Source organism: Mastomys coucha, unplaced genomic scaffold (genome assembly GCF_008632895.1).
Source record: "Mastomys coucha isolate ucsf_1 unplaced genomic scaffold, UCSF_Mcou_1 pScaffold11, whole genome shotgun sequence".
NCBI classification, from domain to species: Eukaryota; Metazoa; Chordata; class Mammalia; order Rodentia; family Muridae; genus Mastomys; species Mastomys coucha.
The window spans coordinates 19,917,579-19,931,369 of record NW_022196893.1 but is presented as its reverse complement, the minus strand read 5'-3'; the positions used below and the strand labels follow the sequence as shown (position 1 = coordinate 19,931,369).

The window sequence follows — 13,791 nt, the reverse complement described above, 5'->3', positions numbered from 1 at the left end:
CCCCCCCACACACACACACTCACCCCAGGTTATCTTATCATGGCATCAGGCAAAGTAACTAATGCACCAAGATAAATTAAGATGCTTAAAACAGGCTTTTCTGAAACGTAACCGGGAAATCATTTCAGCATTCCCAAGTTTCCCATATTCCTGACTCCTGCTGTGACTGAAATGGTGTGGCTTTTACTTGATGCTTATTCCCAGGGTGGCTCTGACACAGCTGCTGCTGTGCACAGTATCCTTTACTTATAACTATGGTTCTCTCCACCTACTTACTCCTGTCACTTTATGGTTAAAAACCCAGCTGAGCTCCCTGCATTTTACATGGGTGACTGCAGGACTTGTGTTTGGTTAAAGGTTCCCTACAATCTGATGGGTTTGAAGCAAGGCAGTCAGATTTACATCTTCAAAAGGATGTAAGTGACTGGTAAGATGGAAGAAGTCTGGACTAGATATCAACTTCATGGCCACATGTTTTTGAGGAGTCAGAATGTTATCAGAGACATAAGGAGAGAGACCAGGCAAAGGAGAGCTTGGGGAAATGGGGAAAGGCTGGGGAGTACACTAATTACAACCACCAGGTGAGGGCAGCAGAGTGCACCCAGGACTTTCCAGTCAGGGCTGTGCCCCTTTTGGCCCCCTGGCCTCTTGGCTCACTAAGAGATTCCCAGAGGATGAGAAGGGGGACATAGACAGACTGAAGATCTTAAGGACACCAGAACACAGTGGAAATGAGCTCAAGATGACTGCCATCAGAAAGGCTCAGAAGCAGCATTTTCTTTGCAAAGATGGAGTCAGGTTGTCTGCTGAAGGGAAGAGTGGATCCCATCCTAGGTAGACATTTTCTGGGCCCATGCTTGTCTTTGTGATTTGGTTCTATCAGAGACAGACATGAATGGGGTTTTTTTTGTTGTTGGGTTTTTTTTGGTTTTTTGTTTGTTTGTTTTGAAACAGGGTTTCTCTGTGTAGACCAGGCTGGCCTCAGAAATCCGCCTGCCTCTGCCTCCCAAGTGCTGGGATTAAAGGTGTGTGCCACCACCGCCCTGTAACATGAATGTTTTAACATCTAAGCATCACAGATGACCCAAGAAAGAACCCAGCACATACTTGGCATTGCATGTGACCACAATGGAAGTTTTCTTCCCTGGAGGAAGGAGCCCCCCAGGCTCAGGCTCCTGTCTCTCTGGCGTGCTTCCCTTTTCTCTACCTTCTTCTTTACAAGCGCAGGTATCTGGAGACGACATTTACAGGTTGTGGGGAAGTAACTTATTCCTAACAGTGTTGGAAATGAATGCTCACACACATAAGCCAACATTTGAGGGTGTTAACAGAACAGGGAAGCAGGGCATAGGATGTACCTACAAGACCAGCCAGGAAGGGGGAGGTCTCTGGCCCTGGAAATCCCTAGCTGAGGAGTACCCCTATCTCCTAAAGCACATGCTGGTCTGTGTGAAGCTGTTTCGGTCCCTATCCCAACCCCAACACTGCAGGAGCAGAAGGAACCAAATTCAAAAGGGTTCAGACATCAAGTATCGGCCAGGGCATAGGGTGGACTTGTTAAGTTACGAGTCAAAAGGTCAGCTCAGTTCCTGGACCTGATGGGGAAGCAGCTGCAACAGCTACCTGGAGAGATTTCTGTGTTGTTCACCAGATGGCTCTCTGGCATCTCCTCAGTTTTGTCTTCTCTGTGGTGATTCAATGAATTAACATTTTCACCCTCAGGAACAGAAACAGCAGCCGCTCCTGAGCAGGACTGGCCTCTGCCATGTGTCTCAAATCTAAACTGGTGTGCTTTATCCCAACCAGCCAGTCTACAACTGATAAGGTCCTGAGAAATATCTCCTTTATTCCTGGAAAAAAGAAAAAAGACCATGTGCTATATGTCAGGACTTCCAGAGCTGATATCACAGTCAACCAAACCCACACAATTCAGTGTTGCAAAGGGTCCCTGCAGGCACTTTACAGTTTGAAGGACATTTTAGGGTAAAATTTGTAGAAAGTAAGAGATAGTTTTGTTATGCAGACAAGCCTTGAACTTTCAGTAATTTTCCTGCAGTATGTACATGCCTCAGGATGTGCTTGTAGAGGCTGGAGAACGACTCAAGGGAACCAGCTCTTTGCTTCCACCTTAGTGTGGGTTTGGGACCTGAAATGAGGTTTCCAGGCCTGCACAGCGAGAACCTTTACCAACTGAGGCCACTCGCCAGCCAAAGGGTGAAACAGTTTATAGACTTTCAGAGGGAAGATAAATAGGCAATATACAATTGTTTCTGCACAGTATCTTAAGTCACAGTTTAAAAGCAACTCATATCCCTTTACCTGAAACTCCAGGGCACACTTACTCTATCCAGATCACGATTGATTTGCTTTCTCCTTCCTTCAATGTTCCAAAACTGGTCATTCTTGTAACTTCAATGTCCCCTTTGTTTTTCAATAAGAGGGTTCCATAGGGCTCCTGAGGGGCCTCACCAATAGTGGCATCTCTGAAGAAGACACCAGTGTCAAAGTGTGGAGGCCTCCCAACAACACTGCTGTCTCTCATCTTCCTCCCGCCTCCCTGTAGCACCAGCTGACCAATAACATGATGGAGGGCCCAGTCAGGGATTCTACAAGTCCCACAATTTCTCAAGTCATCTCACAGAAGAGCATCACAAATTCCCCCAAAGGCTAATGAGGCAAACAGTGGCATCTGACCTACTCCCATAGGGACCCCACTGCTGAGATTGCTGCTCTCTATTGACTCCCAGACTACAAGGGATGTCTGGTTGGAAGAAGGGAAGGAGACATGCACAGGGCTTTGCATTCAGAGATCTCTCAAACTTGTGTTTGGGATTTTTTTTTTTAAGTACAGTTGAAGGCTACATGACTACATTTCCTTTACAATGAACTCCATTCTTAACACTGATCCTGTAAAAATAAGATGAAGATGAAAATGCCCATTGTCTAAATATTGCATTGCCCTTTTTCTACACTTGCAATTGTCCAGATGCACAGCTAACAATGGGTTACAACAGCCTGTGGTATTTGCCATGTAAGCTTGCAGCCTAGAGAAACTGCACTCCAGGACATGCACAATCACCGAGCTGCCTACTTGAGAACACATTTCTCAGAACATGTATCCATCATTACACAATGTCGGACTGTGAAAACAACTCAGTGGGAAATTTCACTCTTCAAAAATCAAGAAAATTTCTCCATTCTCTCAAAAAGGAGTCCTCTGTGCTTCCTTACACACATGCTGCATCTGAGCATGGGAATAGGCAGTGTGCGGAGGTTCTCATGCCCCAGCAGCTCCCACAAGACAGAATGGGCCTGCCATGGAGCAGAAACAAAACTCTCATGAATCCGTGGTAGCTGGACATGATGGTACCACAATTGTAGTACTCAGGAAACTGAGACAGGAGGACACCAGTCTACCTTCCATACTCTGCTATGTAACTGCTGCCCACCAGCTTATGTGGAGCAGAGCTGTCTCAGCCAGACACTGGGCTAGGTGCTAGACGTGGGGCCAAGAAGAAGACAAAGCCCATTCCCACAGAACTGGTATTCTAGTGAGGAGACAGGACAGTGACTAGAATGATGAGGCATCTCAGGTGCCCACAAGTGGTAACTGCTAAGGGCAACATAAGACAAGGAGGCCCAGGGGACAGAGGAACTGCTGCCACCTACAGAGAAGAATGGGGGCCATATCACCTGCAAAACTATATGTGCATTCCATGTGTGTGAGGTGCACAAGGTCAGAGGCAGACAGCAGAGCCCCTGGGACTGGGAGTTACAGATGGCTGGGAGTCACCATACAGGGGCTGAGAACTGAAGCTGTACCCTCTGCAAAAACAAAGATTCTTAGTCACTGAGCTGGCACTCCCAACTCTCTCTATGTTAGTAATGAAAGGACAACAGACACAAAACAAAAATGTTGGACATGCTGGTGCTCACTGTTAGCCCCAGAAGTTGAGGCAAAGTTAGGCAGATCTTTCTGAGTTCAAGGCAAACTTGATCTATATAGGAAGTCCAATTAAATACATATGAGACACTGTATAACACAAACAAAAAACAACAAAAACATCCTATAAAAGTTGGGCTAGAGATGTAGTTCAGAAGGCAGAGTGCTTGCTGAGTATGCATAAAGTTTGGGTTTAGTCCCTAGCACTGCACAGACAGGCTATGATGGCATATGCCCCAGTCCAGAGTTTAGGAGACAAAGGCAAGAGTATCATAACAAGGACATCCTCAACTACACAGTAAGTCTGAGGCTGCCTTAAGACAAGACCCTGGGCTCAAAGTTTAAGAGCACTGGCTACTCTTCCAGAGGTCCTGAGTTCAATTCCCAGCAACAACATGGTGGCTCATAACCATCTATAATGACATCTGGTGCTCTCTTCTGGCCTGCAATCATATATACAGGCAGAATGCTGTATACATAATAAATAAACGAACCTATTTAAAAAAAGATGAGACTGAGACCCTGTCAAAGAAAATAGGAGAGAATAGAAAAGAAAGAATAAAAGTATGGCAATCACGACCATGGTTCGAATCTGACTTGTTCCCTCCAAAACTCAGGCTGAAACAATCATTAAGGCAACGTGGGATTCTGCCCCTTCCCAAACAAAGAGTGGGGCCAGGAAGCACAGTGGGGGTTGAGGAGGGCTCTGCTTGCATGATTGCACTAAACCCGTGTGACTGGTGGAGTAATGTGCATCTCAGTGGGTCTGCTGCATAAGCAATCTGACCAGGGCTTCTTAACATGTGCTGCTTGTGCTACTTCAGGACTCTGTAGACCAGAGGGCCATTTCTGGATTTGGAGGTAAGGCTCAGTGCAGATTTTCCCAGCACGCACAAGGCCCTGGTGTCAATCTCTAGTACTAGGGCAGGGTTGAGGAGCCATCATTAGATGCAGCCCTTAACTGTGGACCCCAGCAGTCAGCCAAAATAAACTTTCTCTCTTGCACCTTATCTAGTCTACTGTAGCATGTTATCAGCAACAGGAAGTGGGTGAAGTCAACCAGTACCAAAAGTGTAGGGACTCTTGGGGGCAAGTGTGCAATGCCATGCCTAGAGGGGCAGAGGTAGGTACATGACTGTGAGTTTGAGGCCAGCCTGGTCTATACAGAATTTTAGTACATTCAGAACTAGAGATTCTAGCTAGTTTCCAAAAACAAACAAAGAGACCCTTGGAATTCTACCTTCACTCAACCACAAAGAGGATATTTCTTAACCAGTAGAAGCAGGGTCTGGAATGTCTACTACTCTGGCTTTACCATCAGTCACATATGCTAAAAACAGAAATATGCTCCAAGAAATGGCTTATTGGGATTCCATCCTATGTCAGTATCATTCCAAAGGAGGCCACGTGTCACTTTTTGATACAATCTTTGAAGAAAAGTTTAAACCTCTCCCTCCCTCTCTTTCCCTCCCTCTCTCCCCCTTCCCCCGTCTGTCTGTCTCGTTCATGTGTATGTGCTTATACATGTTATGGCTCACATGGAGGTCAGAGGACAAGCTCTGGTAGTCCTCCCTTAATATGTCAGTTCTAGGGATTGAACCCAGGCTGTTAGCCTTGGCAGCAAGCACTTTTAAGTGCTGAGCCATCCTGTCAGCCTGGTAGTATGATCTTATAGAACCAGCATCATATACACAACCCATGAATGACTGAAATGTTAGACAGCACTTGACTACAACTCTTTAAAATATGCTTAAAATTGGCCCTTTGATTTCCAAAGAATTGTTTGGATACCACCTCTTCACAGGGGTCATGCACAGTGCTCTCCAGATGTAGCATGACTGGCTGCTCTCCACAACCACAGCATTGACAATGTCGTGTCTCCTCGGTATGTACCCTTCCGGCAGCTTCAAGGAGTCCAGGCTGAAGAAGATGCTGTCCTCTATCACCCCGTTCCTCCCACACAGGCTGGAAATGCAAACCTGCAAGTGCAGTGCTGGATATTGCTTCAAAGTGTATATGGATAAGGGGTACACTTGTCAACATTTGCCTCTCTGAATCTGGATAACCTAGGCTGGCCTTAGAAACCAGTAAGGTCCAGTACAACACAGATGCACAAAAGCCTGGAAGGGTTCAGGCTGAGTGAGAGGTTGGTGGTGGTGGCTGACATCTTTCCCCAACATCTCTGTTATATCCAGTTCATGCATCCACCTCAACCTAGTGCAGAACCCAATGCTGCTATAACCCACCTCCAGGGCTCAATTTGTCATGAACACACTTTGTCCTAGAGCATCTTTAGCACATCCAGGGACATGCTATCAGACCTTAGGTATAGAAGCCTGATGCCGCCTCCACTTCCTTTTCTAAATGGTTTTACTCTTTGTGTGGGGAGGCTTTGCCTCAATGTCTTTGTACCGTGTGCATGCAGGGTCCTGGGATACCAGAAGCGGGAGGGCAATGGATCCCTTCAACTGGAGTTAGACAGTTGTGAGCCACCATGTGGGTACTAGGGATCAAATGTAGGTCCTCTGGAAGAAGAGCCATTGTTCCAGCCCCACCTCTACTTCCCTAAGGAACCAAGAAAGCACTCATCAGCATATTACCTTGTCCACACGCTTGTACCTCAGAGGCTTCACAGAGATCGCCTCACTGCTCCATGTCCCAGGCCTGATCCAATACTCAGCCTCTACCCAGTCTCCCTTGCATGGGTGGAAACCTGAAATGGCCAAAGAGAAAATTTCAATAGCATGTAAATGTGCAGTGTACTCTGAGCTTATGACATGCTCAAGTAATACCCAGGCCAGCTTCTCTGATTTCTTTTAGGTACTAACCCCCCTCCAGCCACTAAGACACTGGATTCCAACCTTCCTAACTCTGGGACCCTTTAATACAGTTCCTCATGTGGTGGTGACCCCAACCATACAATCATTTCACTGCTACTTCATAGCTGTGATCCTGCTACTGTTATGAATCATAATGTGGACATCTCGTATGTGACCCCTAGGGGTCATGACCCAGAGGTTGAGAACCACTGCTCTAAGAGAAGGGAAGGGACCCCAGTATGGTCATTCATCCTTAAGTCAGGCATGTCATCTCAGACGCCCCTGTGACAATGAATCTATTTTCTTTATTTTGCCATATTAAAAGTAATTTTTAAATCTGGTGTCATGGTGTGCTACGCACACTCGTCTACTCCAGTCACATCCATAATATCGGGGATAAAATCCTGATAAAGGATAAGAGGCAATAAGAATTCAAAAGGAGTTCTGTGCCTCCTGGATTTCAGACTAGTCGCTGGTATCCCCTAACTCAGAGGTGTTCCAGAATTAGTCTTTCCAATCATCAACACGGCCTCATAATTAGGCATAAAGGTACCCCAAGAAGTGATTTGTAAATGGTTAAGATTGGACATGGTCTTCCGGCCGACACAATGTTTCCAATTATCCTAGTTTGTTGCCAAGCTATCCATATCTTGCATTCTCTTTCAAAGTATCTCCCTTGCTACAGCTGGCAACATGTACATTCCTTAGAACAATAGATAGTTCACAATAGTTAGCAGTATTTTGCATACTAGAGAGTAATGATGAGTTTCCCTCACACTAGGACATTAGCTTATAGTGTTAGGTCGGGACTCCCCACTGCCTGCCTCCAACTAGCCCAGAAAAACAACATAGTTGAGAAACTTACTTAGGCCCACCCAGTCTGTAACCAAAACAACAAACTGAAGAGGAATTATCTGCACCTGGCTTTTAGAAGCCAGGTCACCTTAGTCAGAGCTAGCTTTCTTTCAGATTGTAATCCCTGTTTAGTTCCTGCTAAATTAACATGTATTTACTTTGCTGCCGACTCATTGTGTTCCTAACGAAGAGGGAAGTACCTGCACCTGGTTTTGATGTATCTTGACCATTGTACCACCTGACTCTTTCAAACCCTTCTGTACCGACTATATAAACCTGACTCCATATTTGAAAAATACACTCAGACCTTACACCACTCGTGTCTAGTCTGTTTGTCAAAGCCGAATCCCGTGCACACCTGGCCAGAACCCCTCGTCCCGCGGAACAAGGGACCCCGTAAGAAATCCCGGTCCGTGGTAATGGTGCACACCTTAAATCTCAGCACTCAGAAGGCAGAGGCAGGCATATCTCTGTGAGTTCAAGGTCAGCCTAGCCTACACAGAGAGTTCCAAGCCAGGGCTACATAGTGAGATCCAGTCTCAAAAAAAACAAAATCAGAATAAATCCCCAAAGAATCGGGCCTTGGGAGAAAGCATATGCATGAGTTAAAAATCCCAGAGTCCACATAGAAGCAATGCAGATAGTAGGTTTGGGTTGAATTATCTCAAAATAAAAAAATAAATGAAAAGTGGACAGCAATTGAGGAAGACACCTGATATCTAACCTATGGCCTTCATATTCACCCACACAACAAAATATACACACATCAAGAGTATGTGCACAGGCTGGCGAGATGGCTCAGTGGGTAAGAGCACTGACTGCTCTTCTGAAGGTCCTGAGTTCGGATCCCAGCAACCACATGGTGGCTCACAACCACCCATAATGAGATCTGATGCCCTCTTCTGGTATGTCTGAAGACAGCTACAGTGAATTATGCTGGAGCGAATGGGGCCGGAGCAAGGGGTCCTGAGTTCAATTCCCAGCAGCCACACACATGATGGCTCACGGCCATCTGTACAGCTGCAGTGTACTCATACACATAAAATAAATAAAATCTTTAAAAAAAAAGGAGTATGTACACACAAGAGTACTTGTGCTCAAGCACATGTGCACACGTACACACATGCACATGCACACACATCAGTGTCTTTGAACTGTACTGCGTTAGTGTAGCACTTTTCTTGTTATGACAACAAAGTGCCTGACAGCTGCTTAGGGAAACAGCTTTGGTGTTGCTCAAGGCACAATCTGTGACGACCCAGAGTGTGTGGTGCAGAGCAGAGCTCACAGTGGTGACCACAGTGCAGCTGGTCATTGTGCAGCCACAGTCAAGATCAGACTAGACAATGACTGGGGGTCTCAGGCCATAGGATGATGCCACCCACAATTAAGGTGGGTCTTCCCTCCTTGCTTAAATCTCTTTGGAGACACTTTCATGCCCAGAGATATCTCTTGTGATTCTAAATCCAGTCATGTTGACAGTGAATATTAACCAAGTATACCAGTTGTCAACTTGACACCTAAAATTGTAACATTCCACCTCTAGCCCTCAAAAGCTAATGGTATTTCATAATGCAAAATATATTCATCCAATTTAAAAGACCCTAAGGTCAACACTCTTCAAAACTTAACCAGAGTCTCTAAAGATTTGGGCATTCTCTTAAGTGTGAGCCTCTGTAATAACAACAAACAAAAATCAAGTTACATACTTCTAATATACAATGGACCCAGTACACATCCCTAATTCAAAAGGGAGATGGAGGCACAGCAAAGAAAGATCCAGCAAGCAACACTGAAACCCAGTAAGGCCAACGCCAACTCTGCAGTCTATGCCTTGCAGCTGAGATCTTATGATGGACTGATTTTGGGCTCCAACAGCCTTGACATCGCTGCTCCTAGCTCTGCTGTCTACAGCTTGGGCCAGCTCTGCTCTGTGTGTGAAGCTTTCCTTGTGGGACATATTGAGTTCTTCCTTACAGAATTAGTCTTCACAATTTCATGCAATGATTTCTCAAGGCCTTCTTCCAGGAAATCTAACCCTGCCTTATATTTGGGGCTTTCTGGAACTTTAGGGCAAACTTCCCTAATGTAGCCCATTAGGAAAACCAGCACTATAAGGACAGCACTGTCAAGTTCTATTTCCAGTTTGAGATGTAGTTTGGTTCCCTTCTACCACAGCTAAAGTGCTTCTGTAGACCTTGGTGGCTAGGGCCAGGGAAACACTGCAGGCAAACTCTGTGGAGCACAGAGCCTCTGCTGTGACCTCAGTTCCATTCTCTCCTTTCACACTTCTGTTAAGTGAAGTCTCACCATCAGTGTCCCAGTGCCAAGTCCAAGTTCCTCTGGATGCTGATGTGTTTTAAGAATTCAGCTGCTTTCTTGGCACTGCCACATCTGTAACTTCAACCACACTCACACTAACTTTTTCTATTTTTCTGCTCTATCTCACTATAAATCTGAGTAAGAGCAGTAAACGACAACCACACCACAGCTGATTGCTGTCTGGAGCCATAATAGGACAAGCTAATAACTAGCAGATGATCATTCTGAAATGCCTAGTTCAGATTATTATATAATCTGCTACAGGTGAGCCCTTATTAAGCAAGGCTGTAAGGGACTAATTTTAGGAAAGATTCCTGCTATTAATGTGCTTTTCCTGTTATTATTATACATATATAATAATCGCTAAATAATAGCATACCCCTTTGGAGCAGATCTCTGCAAATCCACGAAGATGTAGTGTCTTATAGTGATGCTATATAGATAGATGACTTAAGACTTTATGATGATCCTATAAGAATTCCTAAAATTATATCAGTGATTATTAAGCTCTTTTATAACAGGATTGCTATTGGGTCCTTTTCTGACAGTCAAAACTGCAATGAGAACTCTGCCAGTCTCCCAAGTGTCACCAGTTAATTGCTTTTAGATGGTAACCAGACTTTCTCTTACTCAGAACACATTCCAAGAGGTTGTGAAACAATTAACCAAAGTTCATAAAAAGGGGAATGATTTATTATAGATGCTAGGACAGAAGATAAAATATTGACTGGTTTTACCTATACAAAACCTCACTTAAAACTTAGTTATGGTCTTAACCTTCGGCGAACCTGTAGAGCTGAGCCAGGTGATGGATGTTTAGCTAGATAATTACTCCTAATGGATATGCATGTAAACATTTGCTGCTGTAAACTTCTATTTCAATTTAAGATTTGATTTCCTGTGTGAACTTTTGATGAACTTTTTAACATGTGATCATGTATTCTGAAAGATGCTTAAGGGCTGAGGACAAAGAGAAGAGTCAGAACTGGGGGACTGAGGTAAGAGGAACAGAGCTAAGAAGAACTGAGCTGAGGGAGGAACTGAGTTGAGAAGTTTTTAGACAGAACACTTTTTACATTAGAAGGAGAATGCAGAGTGGAATAACTTAGAAACTATAGGTAACATAAAATACTAAGAGAGCAATGTGCAGAATGTAGGAGGGAAAGAGGAAAAAAAAAGATGCTGCAGAGAGCGGAAGGAGCAGGCAGGCTTCTCCTTACCATGCAACAGAACAGGTTTAGAATAGGGACAGAACAAACATGGGTTTAATTCATTTAGCATTAAAAGGATAGAAGCCTTTTCTTTCTCTATGTAATAAAGATTGGAGCTTCATTTTTCATCCAGAATGAATGAGTTCTTTCTACACTGATGCTTGGTCTTTTGCTCCATATGCATATATAAGTATGGATGTGTGTGTAAGTATGTAATTGTGAGAATGTATGCATGTGTGTGTAAGTATGTAACTGTGAGAATGCATGCAAGCTGGGCCCAGCTGGGTATGAGTAGATATGTATAAATGAAAAAATAAGCATGAATCTGTATATGAATTCATGTGAGACTATGCGTATTTGCTTATGTAAAAGGCTTTCCTTCTGTGAGTGTTATTCTCTTCTCCTGGTACAATAGGAGTTTATTGCTCCAAACTCCCCTCTAGCCCGACAAGCAAGAGGCATCTGGACAATAGGGAAAAGGCTCTAGCAGTTAATCCTTTACTTAATCTCCTGCTGTTTTAGGATGAGGTGCTAAGTGCCAGAAACTGCAGTTTCTGGCCTCAGAGGATCACAGAAGGCAAGTCAGCTACAATAGCATAGTAACTTAGACTTAGATAAGTAAACTTTTTATTATACAGCAACCCTAAATATATCATAAGACAAAGTCTTACCCCAGAAATCATAAGACGAAGCCTTACCTCCACTGCTCAAGAAGAACCGACAAGAAAGAAGAGAAACACCCAGTCAGGGCTGGACCTTGGCAGATTGTGCACCACTGTATCTTGAAATGTCCTCCACCAAACAGCTTAATTCACTGCATTCAAATTCAATCTTACTCAAGTTTTGAGGCTATAAGCAGGAAGCAGCCAAATTTGCTTGTGGGTGAATTCCCAGTACAGCCCTGAGTCCTTTCTGAATTACTGTGAGCCAAGAGTTTACTTTCCATCCCTGTCTTCCATATTCCCAACAGAATGGCCCATTAAACTGGTATAGTATTCTTGGGCTTCTCTAGTCTGAATTCTTCCAAACTCTTCCATACCTCTCCTGCAAACAACTTCCTGAGTCCTACAAACCTTATGGCCAGGTTTCTCCCAACAACAGTCCTTCTCAGTACTGTCTGTATTAGTTACATACCTTATTGCTGAAACAAAATACTTAACAAAACCAACTTACATGGGAAGAGTTTGGGGGTCCCAGTTTGAAGAGGGAAGGAGGGAGGGATGGCACTGAGAGCACCTCTGAGGTGCTGGCTGGAATGTGAGGTGGCTGCTCACACCATGTCTACTCTCAGAAAGCAAAGAAAGTGAATTCTTGGATCGAGGTCACCTTCTGCTTTTCCTGTTTTATTCATCCTGGGCCCCCAGCCTGTGCGATGGTGCTGTCCACCCCACACTCAGAGTGTGTCTTCCTCTCTGCCCAGTTGTATGCCTCTTGGGTGATTTTCAATTCAGCCAGGTTGACAATATATATTAACATCACAGAATGTATGATCCTAAACCTGCTATGTGTGTTGCTGACGTGAGCTTCATAAGAAAGCGTCAGATAGGCCAGGTGTGGTGGTGCATGCCTTTAATCTTATCATTTGGGAGGCAGAGGAAGGCATATCTCTGAGTTCAAAATCAGCTATGTCTATATAGTGAGTTCCAGATCAGTCTGGACTATATAGTGAGATCTTGCCTCAAAAAATGTAAATTATATCTTGAAATTAGGGCCAATTTTCTAACAGTTTCTGAAATGATCCTTAATATAATTCTACCATTTTGTATGGCATGTTTATGAAAAGCACCATCCTCAACATTGATTATTATATTATCAAAATGCTGACCAAAAGCAGCTTAATTTTACTGTTAGCACCTCTTCTCAGATATGTAACAGCAAAGAAATGTCATGTGGCCACCCCTGGCTGCATCAAAGTGACCTCCAAAAGTTGTGGGTGGGCTCAGGGTATAATGGGCATATGCAAATGGCTTTGCCAGCTCTCTCTTTACCACCCTCTGCTAACACTTTCTTTGAGCACCAGGAACAGGACTGGATGGTCCAAATGACCAGGCTGGGAAAGCAGAGAGCAGGCAGGCATGGAGGAGCTGTACAAACTGTCTGCCTTGGTAGGACAAAGGACTTTGTCATTGGGGTAGGGGCTGGAAGGCAGGGAGGGGTAGGAGGAGAAAGGGCCGATACTGGTACAAGATTTAACTTTAAAAAAAATTGTTATTATTACTACCATTATTGTTTTAGGTTTTTGAGACAGGGTTTCTTTATGGAGGCCTAGATATTCTGGAACTTACTATGTGGATCAGGCTGGTTTGGAACTCAAGAGATCATCGCGACTCTGCTTCCCAAGTGCTAGAAGAAAGATGCGGGATATATGTGGAGGTCAGGGACAACTCTGTAGACTCCGTTCTCTCTCCTTTCATCTTTACAACAGTTCTAGGGCTCATACTCAAGTTGCCAGGGTTGCATAAGTACATGTACCCACTGAGCAATCGGACCAGCCTTGGGTACGGGCCTGAAAGCAACAAAGGACCTCAGAATATCAGAGAAAGCACAGCTAACAAGACTGCGTTTATTAACAAGGAGGCACGTGAGCCAGGGTGGCCCTCACTGGGCTGCACGTGGTGCTAGAGTCCTGGATATGGGGAAG

At 44.5% G+C, this 13,791-nt stretch overlaps 1 protein-coding gene across 2 annotated transcripts in view; it reads right to left on the bottom strand.

The window, feature by feature from the left end:
• The window catches only part of Mov10l1 (Mov10 like RISC complex RNA helicase 1), a 68,515-nt gene that overhangs the window by 46,383 nt on the left and 8,341 nt on the right, over window positions 1-13,791 (bottom strand). For both annotated transcript variants that reach the window (XM_031352465.1, XM_031352472.1), the window contains exons 4-8: window positions 6,544-6,656; window positions 5,738-5,922; window positions 2,343-2,483; window positions 1,624-1,850; window positions 1,108-1,231 (exon numbers count right to left, since the gene is read on the bottom strand). In XM_031352465.1, coding sequence (XP_031208325.1) covers window positions 1,108-1,231; window positions 1,624-1,850; window positions 2,343-2,483; window positions 5,738-5,922; window positions 6,544-6,656 — 790 coding nt within the window. The remainder of the gene's footprint in view (window positions 1-1,107; window positions 1,232-1,623; window positions 1,851-2,342; window positions 2,484-5,737; window positions 5,923-6,543; window positions 6,657-13,791) is intronic.